The sequence below is a fragment of the Mytilus trossulus genome, chromosome 7, assembly GCF_036588685.1.
Source record: "Mytilus trossulus isolate FHL-02 chromosome 7, PNRI_Mtr1.1.1.hap1, whole genome shotgun sequence".
Lineage (NCBI taxonomy): Eukaryota > Metazoa > Mollusca > Bivalvia > Mytilida > Mytilidae > Mytilus > Mytilus trossulus.
In genome coordinates, this window is record NC_086379.1 from 66,784,688 (window position 1) to 66,807,869 (window position 23,182).

Genomic DNA, 23,182 nt, shown 5'->3' on the forward strand with positions numbered 1-23,182 from the left:
ACTACGTTTTGGCAAAGTATGAACAAATTCTATCATTTTCATTTTTAGACTCCCATACCACCTTAACGTCAACCAGGAACATATATATTAATGATAGATATACTGTTCCCAGCGTCAATGCATTCTTTATGAAAGAAATTCTTTGTTACTACGGAAAAGAAAGTTTATTATCGATATAAGATCCTCTAATATGGAGTTGTATTGGTTGTAAACGAGGCATGCAAAATACATCTTGGATGGTAACACCCAAGTAAAAATTTCGAATGCATCTAGATTTTCACTTCCGGTAATCCGGTAATCCGAATACCGTTTCTTTTATTACTCGCTCCTGGGAGGAAATAGGTGAAGTGGCTTATTTTCCTGTTGATAATATTGTGTAATTTATCCTAAATCCTGCTTAACCCAATTGAATTATACAGTATTTATGTGTCTGTAAGAAGATTTTTTTTACTAACAACAAAATAATCTAATGTAGTCACCTCATCCCATCTAAAATTCACCTTCTAAACAATGCCTTTGTCAACAAATTAATCACAGCATTCTTTTGAATAGGGACATGCCCATTGACGAAGATGATCACTTGATTAGTTACTACCTCTTATATAAGAGAAAATAATTAAGAAATAATAAAATATCTGATGTTAATTATTACATTTACTAAAGCCCACATATTTGTGTAATATGTCATATTTACAAGCATTTATTAATTACTTCTATATTTTGCTTCCTCTTTGCCAGTCTGTTAAACGAAAAATTATGACATTTTGGAGGTTACTTATTTTTTCTTGCAAAAAGAGAGAAAAAAATAGACAGTTTAAAATAGTAGAGCATTAAAAATTAATCAGGAAGAAACAAAGTTTGGCTTATAAATCATTGGTACGATCAAACCTCGAACCTCAAACTTTTAGTACAGCTTTTTTCCATTCACAGTTGTACTCTGGAATTCAATTCCACAAAACATCATTAGCGTTAACTCTTTGAATCAGTTTAAAGTACTGATCCAAAGTCAGTATAATTAGTTATCCATCCTGATTGTACATATATGAAAATGAGTTATTTTTTTAATTTTTGCACAAATTTAATTTTTGATTAATGCACTCAATAGATTTTTACTTTTTATTAAGTGTCTGTTTGCGATGCACCGACATATAGTCATCAATTTGCTGATGGATCATTGTACATTGTAGAGGACACATTAATATCACATCAATATCATATTAAACATTCAATGTTCAAACAGATACATGAATATATGAAATGATTATTTGATTTTGTATGTACGGTTTCTTGATTTATTTTAAAATAATTCTAGGTATTTGGTTGTCCCATTTGAATGGTTTGACACTAGTCTGTTTTTTGGGCCCTTCATAGCTTGCTGTTAGGTGTAAACCAAGGCTCTCTGTTGAAGACCTTACTTTGACCTGTTATGTTTTTCCTTTAAAAATTATGATTCGGAAAGAGAGATGTCTCATTGTCAGTTTGTCAATCATACCACATCTTCTTATAACTATATATACATGAAAAAGGAAACATGTTAATAAGAAATCTCCCATGAATATCAAAACTTTCTAACAATAGTTCCTTGTATTATGACCATGAGCCAAATATGTGAAGGACTTGCACTTGGTCACATAAAGTCATCAGGAAAAGCCCATGAAGTTTTCTTGGAACAATCAGAAGTGTATTTCTCAAAACTACTAAAGTTTTTACTCGTACATGTCTCCGTTTTAATTTGTTTTAAACATAGTTGAACTGATTTTTGAGTGTGTAAAGAAAGACTGAAATTCCTTGAACAAGAACATATAGACAAATAAATGTATAAATTTTACACTGTTTTATTGCTGTATTCTATATTGTAGGCCTGTAAAAGATAGATACCATGCTGTATGTACATGTACACATTTAAAAACAGTGACTTATTTATTATTGTATTCTATATTGTAGGCTAGTGTAAGGATAGATACCATGTTGTATGTAGATAAAGGTTAGACAGGACCTATGCTGTTCCTGCCATGGTTGACCGGTCTCCCCATGGTCTGTCCCGTATCCCTGTCCCTGTTAAATCCACAAATGTTGTGCAAAATGGATCCTTGGAATTAAACATCTCCGATCAAAATGTCAATGGAAACTTAGAATCTAATTTTGAAGTAGAAAATGGGAACACCTCTAAGGAGGAAAATGGGAAGAAAGATAAAGGATTTGAGACATTTCTTATGACAGGGGATATGATCATTAGAACTACTGCATCACCAAAAACGAGACGAGATGCATCAAGTAGAAATGCTTCTGACAGTTCGGATTCTTGTGTTGCCGCTGACATGGATGCTCCATCTCACTACACTAATGATTTAACTGAGGATTCTCCAAAGTTAGATAAAAAATATCAGAGGTCAGCAGAATCAGGTTTCGAAGATCAGGGACAGTTGTCTGCTTCCAGTACCCTTGAACTGCAAAGTTCTAGTAAAAACAGTGAAACAAAAAGTGCTCCTTCATTGTCAAATACTGGTTGTGATGTAATGAGTCAATCACAGTCATCTGCAGCTAGCAGTACTATATCATCGGTATCGTCAGACATGAAGTCGGACATTTCTGAACAAACTGTTATACTCAATGAAGGTGATTCAGGGTTAATTTCACCTCATGAAGAAGATGGAAAAGGTCAGGAAAATTTAAATGATAATATGAAATTCATTGATAATGAAAATTCAGATGATAGTAGTTCACCGACACCTGTAAAAGTTGAGAAATCAGAAAAATCAAAAATAGTGACTAGCAAAAGTGCTGAAAAAATTGTAATGGACAAGTCTAGTCATCAGCAGTATGTAAGACCAAGCAAAAGTCAAGAACTAAAATCTGATGGGGAATTTGCTATAGTAGATATTGACATTGATGATAATATGGCTTATTCCTTAGATCAGATACCTCAACGTGGCTCACAACCAATAGAAACAATAATAGATGATCAAGTATCCAGGAGTCTACATAACTCACCAGAACATCGCAGTAGTGACAAAGCATTTATTCCTGGATTTATTAGCATTGATATGAAAAAAGGTAGAGGAGTACAGAATGATGATTTTGCCTTAAAAACAGACGATTTGAATGAATATAATAATTCACAGTGGCCATCTGAACATTATAATGGTTCTCCACATGATATATCTAACCAATCCCCTGATAGTAGTATATCATCTAATCGTTCAGATAGAGACTCATTTGATCCTTCACGGGATCCTAACTTATTGGAATATCAACCACCTTATACAAGTGTTGATAGACCATCAGCACAAAGACTGGCCAAAAGGTTGTATCAGTTGGACGGCTTCAGAAAATCTGATGTCTCCAGACATCTGAGTAAAAAGTAAGAACATCTTTAATGTTTGATTATATTGTATTTTGAAGAGGGGGGATCTCAACTTTCAAATTTCTTCTACAGACATTCAGATTAATAAAAAATATTGCGTTGAAAAAGACACACCTCACTCATATATAAAAGTTTTGCATATATAGACCATTGTCAAAGAAATTGCTATATGTATACATGTACCAAGTAATATACATGTATACCACTTTGAAATTACCCCATTGGAAATTATGTACATGATGTAAGTATTTGCAAATACTTCATATGTGTTTAATTTCATCCAGTGTAATTTTTATAGACAAGTCAAAATATCACATGTATCATGTATATACATTGTATATAGCATAAACAAAATTAATTATTTCTCAGTCATGTCAGTATTTTCAGTAAAAGATAAAATTTAAAATGGTTTAACTTAAATATGTGTATGTTTATTTTTACTTCTTTTTCAGAAATGACTTTAGTACTTTGGTTGCAGAAGAGTATTTAAAACTTTTCTCCTTTGAGGATCGTACATTAGACTATGCTTTAAGAGAATTTTTACAGCAGTTTTGTTTATCTGGAGAAACTCAGGAACGAGAAAGAGTGCTGGCACATTTCTCCAGACGATATTGTGAATGTAATACAGGAATTTATAATTCAGAAGGTGAGTGTATTAATAGTACACCTGGTACTTTATATATTTGACCTAATATTGAAATATACCGTAATAGAAGTCCTTTCATGACTTCATGACTTAATGTTCAACTTTAAAAAAAAAAAAAAATGCCTGGGGAAAACCTAATCAAAAGTTGATGAATTTTATAGTAATATTTTTCATGGTTATATTTTTAAACCTCTTTGATACAAGTTGTTTTTATATCCAATTCACAAAAGGATGCAAGTTGTTTTTATATCTAATTCACAAAAGGATGTAAGCTCAACTCCAATCTTAATTGACTAGAATTGTCAGTTTTCCTATAAATGGATCTCTAGGCACTCTGGCTACTTCTATCAATTAAAGCTGGCCAGGCTGCCACGAAATAGCCCAAAAGTGATGTTAAAACACCAACAATTTATCAATCATACAATAACACTTAAAAAATTGAATCTTAACAATCTTTGACATAACAAGGTAGAATATTCTTAATAATTATATACATTAAGCTGTTCAGGCCTAAAAATAATAAGTAAAAACAGTATTCATATCAGTAAGTATTTAATCATAAGGTTTGTTGTTGTATCATGTGCTACCTGGTAAAGATATTTTTTGAGTTACCCAACATCAATGCTGTTGTGAAACAAAGGGACACTTCTGTTGTCTGGCATCATTTTTGTCTGTGTCATGTGTATCTGCAACTCCCTGAAAATAGAGTTCCACCGACCACCAAATATATATGTAGGCATGAAGTTGTGCACTTGGTATTTTATTTTTAATCTTAGCGATTTTGGGGGGTTTCTCATACCGACATAGACTTTGTCAATTTTGCTTGTATAATTTGGAGATCATCATCTTCCTTGGATTGTCACACATTTAATCATAAAACAATAAATTAATGATAATTTTTGTTTTTTATTTTCTACAGATTCCTGTCATACTTTAACATGTGCAATAATGTTACTGAACACAGATCTACATGGCTCAGTAAGTATATTTATTATAAGTTAATGCAAATTTGTTATATCATCAATTCATTTCATTGGACATATTGCAATTTTTTAATTTTCACTAACCTACATGTATTATGAACCTGGTTCACCCATAGCAACATGTGATAATTTTAGCAAAGAGTGTTAATGTTTAAAATTAACACCGGCCTGAGCTCAAGGTTTGCAAATTTGGAACAATTAACACCAGTCAAGGTTTACTGATTCTTATTTCTACTTCATTCCTGTTGTTTTGTTGATGTGATTGAAAAAAGTTTTAAGACAACAAGAATGACAGTGAAAAGTATATATAAGAATCTTTATACGAAAGCATATAAAAGTAACCATGGATGCAATGCTACATGTATACTGAACACTAAAGTATAAAGTTACACGCATTAAATAATAATATAGTGCACACTTAAATCATAAGGCATTCAGTATAGTAAAAACATACTGCCCTTGAATGAAGGTGTTATGGTGGTAAACACCCTCAGTGAAAAAAATATCACTTGCGACTAAAGGCCAATGATAATGTTTTCCCTTGTGTGTTAATCAACCATAACACCTTCATTCAAGGGTATTTTATATTGTTTCAGAAATAAGAAATATTGTCTTGTTGAATAGCCTGACTGTCATATAATCCTTGAAACTATAGTTCCCTTTACCATGTTTACATGACTTATCGAGACGAAAATGTCTGAAATAACGTATTGAAGGTGTTTTTATTTATATTTATAAATGGTATGGCCATTGTATTAAAATACATTAATTAACAAACTTTGGAACAGGTTTATGTTTAATAATATTTTTTTATTTATTTTTTACAGAATATAGGAAAAAGGATGACATGTTCAGAATTTATTGACAATCTAGCAGAATTAAACGATGGGGAAAATTTCCCTAAAGAATTACTTAAGACTCTGTACCAAAATATAAAGCATGAACCATTTGAGTGGGCTTTGTAAGTTTTAATGAATTTTGCTTATTTTAAACCACAACGTCTGTAGCTATCTTTAGGTTTCAGTAGTTTATATTGTTAAGATGACAAGTAAGAAGAGTATGTTTATTTCCATTGAATGGGCTCACATGGAGCATTTTACAATTTAAGACATTATTTTATACAAAGCCATATATAACGAGTTAGCATCATTGAAGTATGATAACTCTGTCTCTGGCACATACACACACACACCCATCATAAAAAAGTGCTTTTTATAAATTGGCATTTCAAGATGAATATCAAAATTAACCAAATATACAGTGATACCGGTACACTGATTTAAAATTGTAAGTAGACTTACATAATCAATTCATAAAACTATCTTTCACAAATTATTATTATTTTAAGTTTTGGGTAATTATTTCTTCTCATTCCAAAACATCATACAGTAAATTGAGAATTTAAACATTCAAACAATCTTGAAACATGAGAAATTTTATATAAAAAAGGTCTATTTTATTCTTTTTTTCTCCATTTTAATATTTTGTTGTTGACAGAGACTACCCAGAAGAAGAGACTAATCATGTGGAAGAAAAGATGGCCCCTGTGTCAGCTACCATGCCACAAAGTGCCATAGGACATAATCCATATTTAGATGTAAGTTTAAGTCACGGTGATAGTCTTTTCATAATTCAATTTTGTTCAGATGTTTTCTTAAATATTATTCAGTGAATTAAAACTTTAATTGTATTGGATATAACAACATTTGTTTGTGTATACAAAGCGAATTTTGCTACAGTGTTTAAGGGAGATACATTATTAGTTCTTTGAGCTCCTACCAGTACCTATCTTAATCAAATTTCTTAAAATCATAATTTCATGATCTTATTATCACTGTTAAGGGAGTTGGCTTCTCAGTTTCAAAGTAATTAACTTTTCAAAACACTAGCACATATTGATAGGGGATTGATAAAGGCATCAAAAGAGCCAAAAAAATATATAGGTCACCGTGCTTGTTTTCGAGATATTAGCCATTGAAATTTTGGCGGGAAAATGTTCTCTCTTGACTTTTCATAGCTTCATCATTGACAAGTTTAAGTCCTCAAAAACTATTAAAGAATAATTAAAATTTTATAAGACTTTAACAGACAGTTTGTCATTATACATGTAAAAGAATCATAAAAAGAAAAATGAGGGTCACCGGGCAAAATTTGCTAAGGCATTCAAATGGATAAAACCAGAGGATTCCTAAAACCTGACCAAAATTCCACGACATGACAAGCGAGCTTCCTTAAGTTCATTTATGTTTAGAACAGTTTCTCAGTTACTATCAGGTAATAAACAGATTAACTATATTGAATCTAGAGAATTGTTGTACACTATTTCTGTTTGCTTGTAATGAATAATATGACATTAATCTCTGTTTCGTGGTTCAATGAACAACATAAGTTTCTTGCCTTTTGTCCATTGCTCAGTGACCTTTAGTTTGGTTAACTATAGTTATATAAAACATTCTTTGTTCAATAGAAACCTTGTAAGATGATTTTCAATTACCAATGTTAACTTTGACAGTTTCTAAGTTACTAATGAATGATTCAACTATATTAGATCAATAAAATCATCATAAGATGTATATCTCTCTCTGATAGTGATCACTTGACCTTATTCTCTTTTCATGTTTTTCTCTTGCATTGTTATGAAATAGCTATGTCTTCAACTTATGGAATGCTAGCTAAACACCTTAAAAGTTGTTAGAATTGTGTTTGATCTTAATTTTTTGAAGAGATAATTTTTCAAAGCTGACATTTTTATTCATCGTACATTTTATTTTTAAATACTTTAAACAGGTACCAGATCCAAACCGTGCTACTGAATTTAAACATGGATACGTCATGAGAAAATGTTGCAAAGAACCTGATAAAAAGAAAAGTAAGTACCAAACTCTAGTGTACAAATTCAAAAAGTAATATATATGACAGTTTGATATGATGTTTTTTTTCTCAACATAGTAAGATTTGTTGTGTGAAGAATTTTACTAATAAACAGATAGTTTAGGGTTTTTGCATCTGTTTGTCATACGATGGATGCATACATGTGGCTATTAATATTTTTGATTTGGGAATGGGATAGAGTTCTTGTTTACTCTTCAGTTAAAATAGATTGGAATATGTGTGAGGCTATTTTAACAAGTCATTTTTTTTTCTATTGCAGCTCCTTTGGGTAAGAGAGGGTGGAAGATGTTTTATGCCAGTTTACAAGACATGGTTTTATACCTTTATAAAGACCAACATATGATGAAAAAAGGACAGCTACCTGAAGGTACCCAGAATGCCATACGTGTCCACCATAGCCTTGCAGTGAGAGCTGCTGATTATACCAAAAAACAACATGTATTTCGATTACAGACAGCTGACTGGGCAATATTTCTATTTCAAACAAGGTTAGTTCATCATAGAAAGATTGTAGTACAGCACAGTTAAAGCAAATTGTAAAGCTTATTTTCCTACAATAATAAATGATTATTAAAGTGAGCCAGTTTTAAGAAAAGATTCAAAATTTCATTGCTGTAGAAGAGAAGGAATAACAAAGACCAATTAACACTATGGCTAAAAAAAGATAAAAGACCAAAAGAAAATTTAACAAAACACACTACATAGAATACAAACCCCGTAAAAACCTTGGATGATCGCAAATGCTCCAGAAGGATAAGCAGATCATTCTCATTGTAGGCATCTGTGAAAAAGATATTCTATAAAAGTCACTTACTCTTGATGGTGTAAAATTAGGAAGGGATTACTTCAAATTCACCACTGTCACTCTTGGAACAAAAGCTTACTCGTAAGCAGCAATCCTCTATCAAGGAAATCATAATATGTAAAACAAGCACTGGAATATCACATAAATTAAATGTATCAAAAACTCGGAAAACATTGTCAATTCAAAATGGTGACCTCCCTTAGTTACAAACTGGAATACTATTGAAACTGCTCCCTGGTAATATATGATGTTGTCCAATCAAAATTGGGATTACAAATAAATTATATTAGAATTTGTATTTCTGTATTATAGCGACAGTAAAGAACTCCAGGATTGGATTGACACCATTAACTTTGTATCAGCTACATTATCTGCCCCTGCCTTATCTGGTGGTGTTGGCTCACAGAGAAAATTTCAACGGCCATTACTGCCTGCGACTTACACAAGATTTAACTTGGTAAGATAACATATTCAAAAGAAGATGAAGAAAATGAAATTTGTACAGTGTTGTTGTAATCTTAAAAATCAATGTTAATATTTTAAAAAAATATTCATTTCTAGTTACGTGTTTATTTGTTTTGTAAAAAAAAGAAGATATGAGATGTGTCTATGCCTCTTTGTCTTCGTATCAACCTTAAAGCACAAGTTTACCCCAAAAAACACTGGTCTTACTAGGTAATTTAAAAAAAAATTAAAAATTGACTAGTTCTCATTGGTGTAGGGAATTTGAAGTATACTGAGAGTGTAAGTGTGTTGAAGTTAAATCTATTCCTTTGAATATGAATTATAATTTATATATATAGCGAGAGCAGCTTGCAAAACATACAGAGAAAACAGAAGAACTAGAGCAAGAATTAAAGGATCATAGGCAGTACCCCCCAGATAAAAGTGCTAAGGCCAGAATTATTGCAGATTATATGGAAAAAGAAAGCTTTTTAGAATATGAGGTAAAATATAGGCAATATAGGAAAAGGTGTACTGATATAAGTGATCTCTAAACACATTAACTCCAAAAGGAGCTTTAGTAGGAGCCATATTAATTATGTGTATCAGCAGGGGGAAAATATTACAGCATAAACATGTAGTATATATGCCAATACACATATACACAGGCTGTGAATATTGGCATATATACTATATTTTTATGAGGTAAACTATAGTTTATACATATTGAACATTTATTATAATTTCAGGAATATATGTCTTTTCATTTGATATACAGTTTGATGAAGACTCTTCAGAAAGAAATATAAGTTGTGTAGAATGCATTGGTTACAAGAAATCTTTTACATTTTGGAAAAGAGATTATTGACTATTATGTGACAGTGTTTAATTTTGAAATCTTGAACTTACACATCCATTCTCATTTCAGTTAAAGAGATATAAAACCTATGTATACCTTATACATTCACGGTTATCTTCATATCCAGAACTAGAGCCTTCATTAGTGGAAACTGTGATAGGAGAGGATGATGAAACTGTCACGGTTGGCCGACCACCACGTCAACATCCTGTCCAACGCAGTCTCTCAGATAGGTACAGTTACCGTGAGGCTATTTATAATAATGAACACTCAGACTTCCAAATTATATAAATAAGGTTACTGTGGTAACAGTATTTGTAACATTGGTGCTGAAATAGTTATCACGACAGTGACATGCATGGAGAAGGGAGCATGGGAGAGAAGGCTACTAACATTCATCTATAATGTCTCTTTGCTTTAGCCAAGAAGTCTTGTTGACTAAAACATAGTAGTACTTTAGTTGTACTACTACAGAGGTGGATATCTTTGCTGCAATTTCTCATTTCTTTAATTTTTACATTCAAGTTGATAGTAAAATTATAAATACATGTTATACATGTACCATGAATAATGATTCATACATACAAACACAGAAAGCTACAGTATAAGATAAAATGTCTGGAAAAGAAAGGTTGTTATAAACAATTAATTATAACCTAGCTTTAAACCAAATAAGCTATTGCTTATGCTTTGCATCCTAATGTTAGTGTCCACTGTTTGTTGGTAACTATTTCTTAAGTAGTTTTCTTACAAAATCATAAAACCAAAGCCTGAATCTCTCATAGATTTCTTTCAAATTGAAGGTTGATGACCCTGTTCATTAAGATTTAGCACCACAGTTACAAATAATACTAAATATGATAATTGTTAAATTGTCAGTAGTTATAGTCCACCTTTGAACGGAATGTTAGAGAATTTTTTCGGAATAATGGCTCATGACCCCTCCTGGCTATCCAATGGAGTTGCTGTAATAGAGAGATCTTTGAAAAAAATCAGAATATTTAGATAAGATAATTGATTGTGTTCTATTTGAACTAGATTTTGATTTGACAATCTGCCTGGTTTTCAGTATTCTGCTCTTAGAGAGTATTGATTTGCATAGGAAGTTGTTAGATAGTACATTCAAAGATCGCCTTGAAACAACCTATGGCCAATTTAGCTAAAGTTAAGCTTTCATTATTTGAGTATCAACCCATGTATCCAACAGAAAATATTATTCTGCAGTTACTGTCATGGGAGGAACCTTGAGCTAACTTTTAAACCGTCTAAGACAATCCTGCTCACAATTTCAGATATCAAACATATATTTTTTATGAAACCTTATACACCACAAAATTTTCCTTCTTATGTTGTTCTTTGTGTAGATATAAGCAAGTGTAATGATGTGTGTATAGTTTCAGATATTTCTATTCAAGTCACACCTACAAAGGGAAGCATTGTAAGGGGGTGACTACAGAAAGTAAAATAATTGATTATTATTATTTATTTATTAGAACAGAAAACCTAACAGTGATCGGTACACTAGTGTAAATACTTGGTATGATATATTTTTAGAATGATACACAGTAAAACTGTGTGTTTGTGTGTCTGCTTGGGATTTATATGACAGGTGTATTCTGGCATGAAATGATGGAATGCTAGTCTGTGATGGGAACCTAATGCATTGTAATTTGAACATTTGATGAGTTACCAATAACTTCTATTCACCCCTTTCCTAAACTTTGCACCATAGGAGATTTAAATGGACTTATTCTTTTAAGTTTCCAATTTTATTGCTTATCAGGCTTTATTTTTTAGTTGTATGGCCAGATCACAAATGTTTTAAATCACAATCACATGTAGAAAAAATATGTTTGAAAAGAAATAAATGTGAACTATAAAAATGAATTAGGGGCCAAAAGTACTAATATTGTTCTCTTTGTTTGTAAAGATGTTTCTGTATCAAACAACATATTTAAGTGTTTAAAATGTTTTTGTTCATTTTTTAACAACACTTGTGTGCCAATGAACAGTATATTGGGGCTATGTAATTACAAATGATCTGGTTTTGTCAGGGGTTATTTATATGATTTTTGTTCTTTCTCTTACGGTTGAATTGCAGCAGGGTGCCATATTAATTTAGACATTTTATTTTTTACTAGTCAACTTTTTTTTTTAATTTAATATATATTTGTCAATTGGAAGGAATCTCAAAGATTTCAGACTTTTATGTTTCTGCTTTGATAATGACTTATGTATGAATAAGCTGCTTTAACATTAGTGCTTTTTATTATGTATTGGCCAAACATTTTCTAGTTAACTGTGCTATATGGATTTTTTTGGGCGATATACCATTGTTATATAAATATGATTTTTTAACTCTTTGTCTCATGCTTTGAATCCTATTTTTAACATTATATGGTAATATATTCAAAATGGTGGAAGGATCCTGATATTTTTAAGTAAACATGTCTCGAGGATGTTTTATTTATGTACTCAGTGTTTTTGCAACTAGTCAGATCTTTCTAACTATGAATTAAAGTATTTTAAAACAGCTAATAACTATTGAAATTTATATACACAAGGAAGCAGGGTTAATAATGATTATTATATTAATAAATCAAATAAGATATGTTGGACAGACATTAAGTTGAGGAACCTTTCCAGTAACAACTAAATTGTTGATAGATGTAAAACAAAAGTAAAAGGCTGGTTTAATCATATCTAAATTGAACTGAGAGTCACAAATTCAATTCAGATTATATACGTTAAATCAATAAAAAAATAATATATGTTTAGTTTTAACATTAGTTTTACGTTACTTTAGTGTTAGTTTCATCAGGTTGTACTGCTTGAGAATAGGAGGTCATGAATCATACTTCGAAACTATTTTATTATAGCTTATTTAATTTGCTAATCAGATAATTGTGGATTCTTGATGATTTTTTTTAATGAAAATTCATCAAAAAGCTGATTGGTTTATAATGTGGAAATAAATAACTATTTTCAGTTTGTTATAAGAACGATAAATTCCACAGATTCTGATATGGTAAATTCTGATGTAAATATACATGTATGTGCTCATTTTTATGTGAAAAGGGTCTGCTGATTATTTGTCTCATATATTTTGTTTTAAGTCTCAGTTTATGTCTCACCTTGATGAAGTCACAGAGGTATTATCTATGAAATGAAAAATGTTATAAAAAAGGCGATGTTTTATTTTAGGACATGTACACATTTTGTTCTACTTTTTAGTGTTTTAATTTTGAAATAATTTGATTTTATGGCAAAATTGGCACCAAACCATACCATCTCCTTTTCAGTCTTAAGATTTGTGACAACAAATTGTCAATAAATTATGATATTATGAAAGAAGATATCTGTTTAAGAGATGACAAATTGTCAATCTCTCAGGCCAAAATACTTTTTGATTTATGTTACTAAATAACTTTTATGATTACATATAAATAAACAATACTATTATTTCTTTATGAAATAATCAAACTACGTACTCTTAGAAGTATACCAAAAATAAGGCAAATTGTTCTAAATTTATAAATCAAAAGTATGGTATGCCTATTTAACATTTTGTTCTTGTTATTCAAATTGCACCCAATTGGTTGTTTTATGGTGAGTAATAAGTATAACTTCTTACATTAAGTCTGTTCATTTCCAATAGCCTTCCAACTTGGATTTCTAAAAACAAACAAGTTCAGAGAGGACTCAAATTATATGTTGATATTTTTGGTTATTTGAAATCATTTTTGTTGCTGAAATCCAAGCCTAATTTTGTGTATCAACAATATTAGAATGATGGGGTACCACTTCAGTATTATTTTTCGCAGTTATCTTTTGTTTCTTTTGAGTGAATGGATTTCCCCCCTTTTTGCATGATTATCTTTATCTTAACAATCTTTTGTAGTTGACAAATATTTCCACCATTTTGTTTCTAAACTGTTGCATGGTTGCTATGGACTGGAATATGACTGTCTCTCCTAAATCTATCTTTGGTGAGATGGCATACATTGCCCTTATTCATAATTTTTTTTTTATGGATTTTAATCAAAAACCGAGAGAAAAAGAATTGAAATGACTGTCTGATGTAATGTGTTTCAGAAACTTTAAATAGAAAGGAATATTGATAACATTTATACCTAAACATTTCACTTGACCAATGGTCATAACACATACATTTTGTTTACTTCTTTTTAACATGTTTTTTCAACATGACTGTCCCTCTGGTATCTGGTGACTGTTCCTCTGGTTTTTTGTCCCTCTTTTAAGCATGATATTTTAAGATATCTTTTTATCTAATATTTCTGCATGTTTTAGATACAAATTAAAATTTGATTATGTTTGATGCATGATAAATAACCTGTAGAATCACTCAATCAATGTAAGGACTTTAAAAGTAATTTTCAATTTTAAAACCATTCTTCATTTAACCTAAAACAAAGTTTTTAACATCAAAATAACACTTGTTCAAGCTGAAGAACCAAGCAAATAAGTACAGTATTAGATATTGAAAACAGATCAAATTAAACTAATCTCTGGTAAAGGAGAATTTATTCTAAATGTTGTCCTTTATGCATAAGTTCAAAATAGGTCAAGCAATGCATTGTAATACAATGTTATTGTAAACAATGTGTTCAGAATTTAAGATTTTATTGCTACTTTTAATATATTCACATAAATATTATAATAATGATTTCCACATAGTTGAGGCAAAAAGATGGAGAAAGAAATATTAGTATTATATATATTAAAATTCATCTTTTAATAAACAGAAACAAAAAAAATAATAAACCAAATACAAATTTTAACTTTTCTCTGTTTCTTCCACAGAGTTGAATCAACTACGCCAAGGAACTTTGATGATTATATCAGTCAGGAAAATGCTGTTACTTATTTGTAAACATGTCGTCTGGTGATGTTTTTTGTGTTGTCTGGTATCCAACATTTCAGAGAAAATATGGAATTCTGGGAATTTATGGCTATCTGACATAATATCTTGCATAGTTTGAGAAAATTGTAGCAAACTGTTTCTTTTTAAATGGCTAAAATTATTGTTAACATGTTTTTTTACTCAGGTGCTGTGCCATATTACAATCAAATTGTTGAAATTCGAAATTTTAAATATCTTTATCCCAGAAAAAAAGAAAGTGGTTTTAGTTCCTATACAGTGTTTTCTTTTATATTTATTAAACTTTGTGCTTAATACATTTTGAATATTTTTCATTCCATATAAAATATTTTAAGAAAGCTTTATCACAAGTATTAGTAGTGTATTTATAAGGGCATAGACTTCGAATGCACTATAGTATAGCTGTTTTGTCACTGGAATGTTGTGTTTGTTTTGAGGGGTATGGGTCCAATATAAGAGACTACCGGTAAATTTACGAAGCTCAATTATCAAGTTCAATATCAATTTCTTTTCCACAGAGAGGTAATGATTTGATAATTGAATCTCAGTCCATTTTGATGAGTTGAAAAAGTTTAAGGTTGTAAGTTGTGAATTCAAATGTAACTTTGAAGTTTCCGGATATAAATATTTTTCTGCATTTTTAAAAAAATTTCTTGACTGTACTTTGAAACAATATTTGAATAATAATTCATACTTTTTTTTATTATAGGTACGATTTACAGTTAGAAAACTGTTAATTGAATTTATGTTTTCCTTACAATGAAATGATCAAATGTCGATCTGATTTCTTTACTGAGAAATAAAAAAAAATACAAATTGAAATAATTTGATAGATTATTGATTTAATTAAAAGGGACCAGAGATTACTCAATGTCATTGGACTGAAGTTTCCTTCTATAGATATGTTAGATCTGAAATATGATGCCCACGAAATCCCATATCGATACAAATCCTTTTAATTGTAATCAATCCATAACTAAACCTTCCTTTTCCCTGTCAGTTTACTTTTAATCAAAAATATTTTATGTTAATGCAGCTTGTCCTATTGTTTTTGTATTCATTGTGCAATATTCTACGATTGTGATTTTATTTATATTCTTGTAAATAAATTGTATTTTATGTAAAAAAAAGATGGCCAAAATCCTCTCGTGTTGACAAAGAACTGAGGAGGATAAGCAATACTAACTGTTTGTACATAATTTCCATATAATTTCATATCAAGTAGAACCTTTTATTTACATTGTTTCTGTTCATATACTATATAACCAGTAAGTCAAGTGCACAATTTATCGATTATTATTTTTCATGTTTCAATACAAATATAACACTTATGTTTTTCTACTAACTTGTATAACAGAGAAATCATTACCATTTTGTCATTGTAGACGCTAGCAGAATCAATGGGTTTGAAATTTATATGGCCTTAAGACTATTGATTCCATAATACTTCCTGACCATTTCTAACAGTTTCTGAAAGTGAAAAAGTTTTTGCTAGATGACAAAGTAATTGTTTTCCCTAAAGCTCTAGCTATTCAATGGTGGATAAATAATGTGGGCTAATAAGGTCATGCATTTGTGAACCACATGGCCAGGAAATGTAAAACTGAAGTTTATTCTCTGCTGATTGGAATTTTTTAAAAAGCTAGTGTCTTTCTTACTTGTTAGCCATTCACCATTCTGGTCCCCATATGACTGATTAAAAAGTTTTGGTAGAAAAATAAAAAAAAACTTTTTACTATTGAATGAACTTAAAGTGGCAAGTAGTATTTCCCTTTGTTTCCACTGTAGATTGACTTGTTTATTACTGGTAAAGATTGCAAGATGTAGTTGTACTAAGTCATTTGTAGCAGTTCTTAAATTGTTTGGAGACATTCCATTTTAAATCTTTATATAATGGTTTTAATGTAAAATGATATGTGTTATTCAAAGTATTAAAGGGATAGCTCTGTGACATTTTTATATAGTCAGAAAACAGAATGATCAATATAATGGTAGATTTTCCTCTTTATAAAGTTTATAGGCTGTAGCATGATTTATACATAATAGAAAGGGGGTAGCAAGTAATTTGATTGAGAGAGAGAGGATGTAGAAAAAAGTTAGCAAATGTAGGGAAAAACAATTATTTTTTACTAATTTCTTAAAATCATGACATGTTAGGAAACAAATAGATTTTATAATGAGTGTTTAAAAAAAGAGAATTCTTTATAGAAATTATTGAAAGCCAAGACAAGATTCTCATTCTACCTTCTTTGAACAAATTGTGTGATTGGCTTAATTTTAAATTTTCAAATGAGAAAATCAATATGAGTGTTAAATTATTTTTTTTACTTTAGAGTTATAATACATAAGAAGCATGGTCACCATGACAACCTAGTATTATGTCATGAAAGGTAATATTTTTGTTATTTGTGCAGTATGTCAGTTTTCATGCAGGTTGCTTCTATTTATACACATAAAAAACAGAAACATTTTCAATTTGGGAGGTATATTCACTATTTTCTCAAAATACATAATACTTTGTTATTACATTTCAGGTATTGTCTTCTGTAGTATATATAAGACAATTACTTTAAAACTTAAACATGTATTGCTATATTTCTATCTAATTATTAACTTTGAAACGGATTTTTTTTGGTAAATTTTCATTCTGTTTTCTTGATTTTTAGTTTCTTCAAATTGTGCCATTTGTTTATATAATATATACCACTTTCCATCATGTAATATTTTTTTAATTGTGTTTTCAAATATTTTATATGAAGGATGATTAATGAGTATATTTCACATTTATTTGCTTTTGTTCAGGTTGAGCACAGAACCATGTTTATTCATACATTGTATTTCATTATACTTACCAACATATACGCCCAATTAGGAAAGATTCAATAGATACGATTTATCCATCACTGGATTATTTTCAATGATCCAATTTCTATGAACTTTTCTGATAATGCTCATCATAATGTTATGGGATCAGGGTATGCTCTATCCAAATCTGTCACTTTAACTGTACTGCAAAGTGTTTTAATGCAATATATCTGTTTTTTATCTTAAATGCTGTTTTGGTATGTTACAGTACTATTTTGTTTATGCTTCGTCAAACACTTAGATTATGTGCTAGTTTTATTTTGTGTGTCATTAAATTAATACCAGTTTTGTGTTTTTCTTTTGATTATATTATGAGAGAATTGTTTCCTCAAAATCAAAGAAGCCTTATGCTGAAAATTATATATACATGGAATGCAGAAACAATACAAAAAGATACACAGTGTGTTTGTAAGAAAAAAACACAACTAAGAAACGATTTAAGGGGTAACCTTTGACTCTCCTTGTTACACACTTACAACTTTTTGTCTCCTTTTATGCTTAACATCTCATTTCCCCTTGTTACTTTCTCATTTCTCAACCACCCGATAATGTCTTATACATATATATTATTTAGTTGAATTTTGGCGGCAAAATATAAAGGAAATTTGCAGATTATTTAAGCTGCTGTAGCAGGAAATGTAAAAGAAACTGTTGACTGGATCTTCACTCAACTGTCCTCCAATATTACACACATGTCCATAGTTATATTGCTGGTTTTCCCAAATGTTCAAAATAATTACATCCTTTTAATCAGCTGTCAAAACTGGGCTACAGAATAACTGTTTACCAGATGCTCCGCAGGGCGTAGCTTTATACGACCGCAGAGGTTGAACCCTGAACGGTTGGGGCAAGTATGGACACAACATTCAAGCTGGATTCCGCTCTAAATTTGGATTGTGATTAAATAGTTGACACAGCATAGGTTTCTGACACAGAATGAATGTATTCAAATGAACTTAAAATTTTTTTGTTTTCTCTTAGAGCAATTCACCATTTTCACTATGCTGTTGAATATTAATCCTCTCAAAAAAATGTTTGAAGAAATTTTCTTTTTATTTATGAAACTTCAAATGAGAAAAATTTAACCCAATTTTTTATTCACATCCCCCTTTCCCTTATTCCAAAACTAATTTCAATTAAAATATTCTAATGGAGTTTGCAACAATTACTACTCATTTAAATACATGATGTAAAAAAACTGCTTGTTATCACTGAATGGTTAAGATTATTTAAATTTATCAGTTGGTAGTAAAAAGTGAATATACATTGTATATTGTATATAACAAAGATTTAAGTTGATTCTGGACAAAGAAAGATAACTCCAATTAAAAAAAATTCTTGCAGATATTTCTTGCTTACTATACTGGACAAAGAAAGATAACTCTTAATTAAAAAAAAAATTGCTATTTCACAATATTGTGAAATTAGATATTTCTTGCCATTGCACAATACTGTGCAATTGAAAAGACTTGCTATTGCACAATACTTAAAATAATAATTTTAGATCCTGATTTGGACCAACTTGAAAACTGGGCCCATAATCAAAAATCTAAGTACATGTTTAGATTCAGCATATCAAAGAGGCCCAAGAATTTAATTTTTGTTAAAATCAAACTTAGTTTAATTTTGGACCCTTTGCACTTTAATTTAGACCAATTTTAAAACTGGACCAAAAATTAAGAATCTACATACACAGTTAGATTCGGCATATTAAAGAACCCCAATTATTCAATTTTGATGAAATCAAACAAAGTTTAATTTTGGACCCTTTGGGCCCCTTTTTCCTTAACTGTTGGGACCAAAACTTCCAAAATCAATACCAACCTTCCTTTTATAGTCATAAACCTTGTGTTTAAATTTCATAGATTACTATTTACTTATACTAACGCTATGGTGCGAAAACCAAGAAAAATGCTTATTTGGGTCCCTTTTTGGCCCCTAATTCCTAAACTGTTGGGACCGAAACTCCCAAAATCAATACCAACCTTCCTTTTGTGGTCATAAACATTGTGTTTAAATTTCATTGATTTCTATTTACTTTAACTAAAGTTATTTTGCGAAAACCAAGAATAATGCTTATTTGGGCCCTTTTTTGGCCCCTAATTCCTAAACTGTTTAAAATAAAACTCCCAAAATCAATCCCAACCTTTATTTTGTGGTTATAAACCTTGTGTCAAAATTTCATAGATTTCTATTAACTTAAACTAAAGTTATAGTGCAAAAACCAAGAAAATGCTTATTTGGGCCCTTTTTGGCCCCTAATTCCTAAAATGTTGGGACCAAAACTCCCAAAATCAATACCAGCCTTCCTTTTCTGGTCATAAACCTTGTGTTAAAATTTCATAGATTTCTATTCACTTTTACTAAAGTTAGAGTGCGAAAACTAAAAGTATTCGGACGACGACGACGACGACGCCAACGTGATAGCAATATACGACGAAAATTTTTTCAAAATTTGCGGTCGTATAAAAATATGGTTCTCATTCTGGAGGTAAGTGTGAATGCCAATGCTAACAAACACTTCTCATTATAGGTAGGGACAAACCAATCTCATTCAAACAAAAAGTACTTTGAAACTGACAGAATACTAAACTTTTGACAATATTCATATGATGCATACTTTACACAAGGATTTTTGAAGAAGATTGGTCTGACGCTAGAATTATATTATAATGTCCTCACTTACCACTTATCGACAACAGGAACATCTCAAGGTCACTCGAGTTATCTTGATTTAACTGTCGCCTGTGACAAAAGTCAAAGAATGTATAAACACATAGTGGTAATAAGTTGGCTGCACGAAGCTTTATATTTCAGAAGTTAGACCTGGATGCTTTATACCTTGTGTGCTAATGTCTTATGTTATTATTTAGAAGTTTCTTTCATGTGTCCTTATCTTTGACCTCTTTTTTCATGGTTATGTGACTTCTTTTGTTAAAAGGTTAAGTAAATTTGGTTTATAAGATTCCTGAAAGCTTAACATGTCTGTTAGACAGGGTTCATATGGCCTTCAAATTTCATAAAACTGGTCAAGGTTGTGAAAGTTTAGTACAGGTAGTACTACACACAACATGCATACTTCAGTTTTAGCTCACCTGGCAAAATGGCCAAAATGAACTTTTCTCATCACTTGGTGTCTGTCATCAGTTAACTTTTACATAAATCTTCTTTGAATCATCATTCAGAGGGCACCTAGTTTAAACAAAAAGTGCACACACTGAAATGTCTCAGCTGCCTAACTTACCATTGATTATGTTGAGTCTTATAGATAAAGGTCTAAATGTAGCCGACCGTCTACTTGAGGTAATTAAACAAAAGGCTCTCTAAATGCTTTGGTTTTTGTCGAGCCTGCAACTTTTGGTGCAGAAAGCTCGACATAGGGATAGTGATCCGGCGGCTGCGGCTAGGGCAGCAGCGTTAGCTAACTTCTTAAAAGCTTTTATATTTTAGAAGGTAGAAGACCTGGATGCTTCATATTTTGTATATAGATGCCTCGTGTTATAAACTTTGTGCCAGTCACATGTCCAATGTCCATGACCTCATTTTCATGGTTCAGTGACTACTTGAAAAAAAAGTTTAGAATTTTTGTAATGTTTAATTCTCTCTTATTACGGTATGTAATTGGATAACTATATTTGGTATGTGCGTACCTTGCAATGTCCTCATGCCCGTCAGACAGTTTTCACTTGACCTCAACCTCTATTCATGGATCAGTGAACAAGGTTAAGTTTTAGGGGTTAAGTCCATAATTCAGATACTATAAGCAAAAGGTCTAGTATATTTGGTGTATGGAAGGATTGTAAGGTGTACTTGTCTAACTGACATGTGTCATCTGACCTTGACCTCATTTTCATGGTTCAGTGGTTATTGTTAAGTTTTTGTGTTTTTGTCTGGTTTTTTTTATACTATATACAATAGGTCTACTATATTTGGTGTATGGAATGATTGTAAGGTGTACATGTCTAGCTGACAGGTGTCATCTGACTGTGACCTCATTTTAATGGTTCAGTGGTCAAAGTTAAGTTTTTTAGTTTTGATCTATTTTTCTAATACTTTATGCAATAGGTCTACTATATTTGGTGTATGGAAATATTTTATTATCTATATGTCTGTTACACTGGATTTATTTGACCTTGACCTCATTTTCACAGTCCATTGCTAAGTATTTGTGTTTTGGTCTGTTTTTCTTAATTTATAAGCAATAGGTCAACTATATTTGTTGTATTGAAGAATTTTTAGCTGTACATGACTGCCTGGCATGGTTGATCTGACCTCATTTTCATGGTTCATTGATCAATGTTTCGTTTTCTTGGTTAATGTTGAGTTAATGTGACAGTTGTAATAAAGCTTTAAATTTAGGTCTATCAACATAATATCAATGATTAGTAAAGAAGGCGAGACATTTCAGCGTGTGCACATTTTACCCCTATGTTCTTTTTAGGCAGCCATGTTTTTTGAATAAACAGAAAATAAAACACAAACGTTATTCTAGATACCCTTAGGATCATTCAGCTTGAATTTGGTTGGAATTGGTTCAGTAGTTTCAGAGGAGAAGATGTTTGAAATAGTTTACACCAGACGGATGACGACAAGTGATGGCCAAAGGAACTGTGAGCTTACCCACACCAGACTTAACATTAACAATGATGAGTACACACTGAAATGTCTTGCCTTCTTTACTTACCATTGAGATGTTGATTCCTAGATATAGAGCTTTATTACAACTGTCGCATAGACTTAACATTAACCAAGAAAACTAATCATTGACTAATGAACCATAAAAATGAGGTAAAGGTCAGATGAACCATGCCAGCTGGATATGAACAGCTAACAATTTTTCCATACAAATATAGTTGACCTATTGCTTATAGTGAAAATGAGGTCAAGGTCAAATAACACCTGCACGACTGACATAGCTCATCAAAATATTTCCATACACTTAATATAGTTGACCTATTGCATATGGTAAAAAAGACCAAAACTCAAAAACTTAACTTTGACTACTGAACCATGAAAATGAGGTCAGGTGACACCTTCCAGCTAGACATGTACACCTTACAATCTTTCCATACACCAAATATAGAAGACCTATTGCATACAGTAAAGAAAAACAGACCAAAAACACAAAAAAGTCAGATGAAACTTGCCAGTTGGACATCTTAGTCCTTCAATGCACCGAATATAATTGACTTATTGCTTATAGTATCTGAGATATGGACTTCACTACCAAAATTTAACTTTGTTCACTTATCCATAAAATGAGGTCTAGATCTAGTGAAAACTGTCTGATAGGAATGAAGACCTTACAAGGTACTCACATACCAAATTATAGTTATCTATTACTTATAATAAAAGAGAATTTAACATTACAAATAAACTTCAACTTCTTCAAGCAGTCACTGAACCATGAAAATCAGGTCA

At 30.9% G+C, this 23,182-nt stretch overlaps 1 protein-coding gene across 7 annotated transcripts; it reads left to right on the forward strand.

Annotated features, from left to right (window-relative positions):
- Positions 1 to 291: 291 nt before the first annotated feature.
- Positions 292 to 18,051, forward strand: LOC134725630 (PH and SEC7 domain-containing protein-like). 7 transcript variants are annotated; one of them, XR_010108575.1, is made up of 13 exons: positions 330 to 432; positions 1,945 to 3,361; positions 3,817 to 4,010; positions 4,930 to 4,988; positions 5,821 to 5,954; positions 6,491 to 6,590; positions 7,781 to 7,862; positions 8,145 to 8,373; positions 9,003 to 9,147; positions 9,494 to 9,637; positions 10,063 to 10,226; positions 11,487 to 13,602; positions 14,818 to 18,051. XR_010108575.1 is itself a non-coding variant. In XM_063589604.1 (13 exons), exons 2-12 carry the CDS (start codon positions 2,013 to 2,015, stop codon positions 11,521 to 11,523), a joined length of 2,637 nt encoding a protein of 878 aa, XP_063445674.1. In that variant the 5' UTR covers positions 330 to 432; positions 1,945 to 2,012; the 3' UTR covers positions 11,524 to 11,530; positions 14,818 to 18,051. The 7 variants fall into 7 exon arrangements, 6 of the variants coding, with proteins under 6 accessions (XP_063445670.1, XP_063445674.1, XP_063445673.1 ...); XM_063589604.1 differs by having other exon boundaries at positions 11,487 to 11,530; XM_063589600.1 differs by lacking the exon at positions 11,487 to 13,602 and having other exon boundaries at positions 292 to 342.
- The last annotated feature ends 5,131 nt before the right edge of the window (positions 18,052 to 23,182 follow it).

What these genes read in the sequence shown, in the direction of transcription:
- LOC134725630 (XM_063589600.1), top strand. Translation starts at nt 2,013, where the DNA reads ATGGTTGACCGGTCTCCCCATGGTCTGTCCCGTATCCCTGTCCCTGTT. An exon ending in TCCAGACATCTGAGTAAAAA is followed by an intron (nt 3,362 to 3,816) that starts GTAAGAACATCT and finishes CTTCTTTTTCAG; the next exon opens with AAATGACTTTAGTACTTTGG. An exon ending in GACATAATCCATATTTAGAT is followed by an intron (nt 6,591 to 7,780) that starts GTAAGTTTAAGT and finishes TACTTTAAACAG; the next exon opens with GTACCAGATCCAAACCGTGC.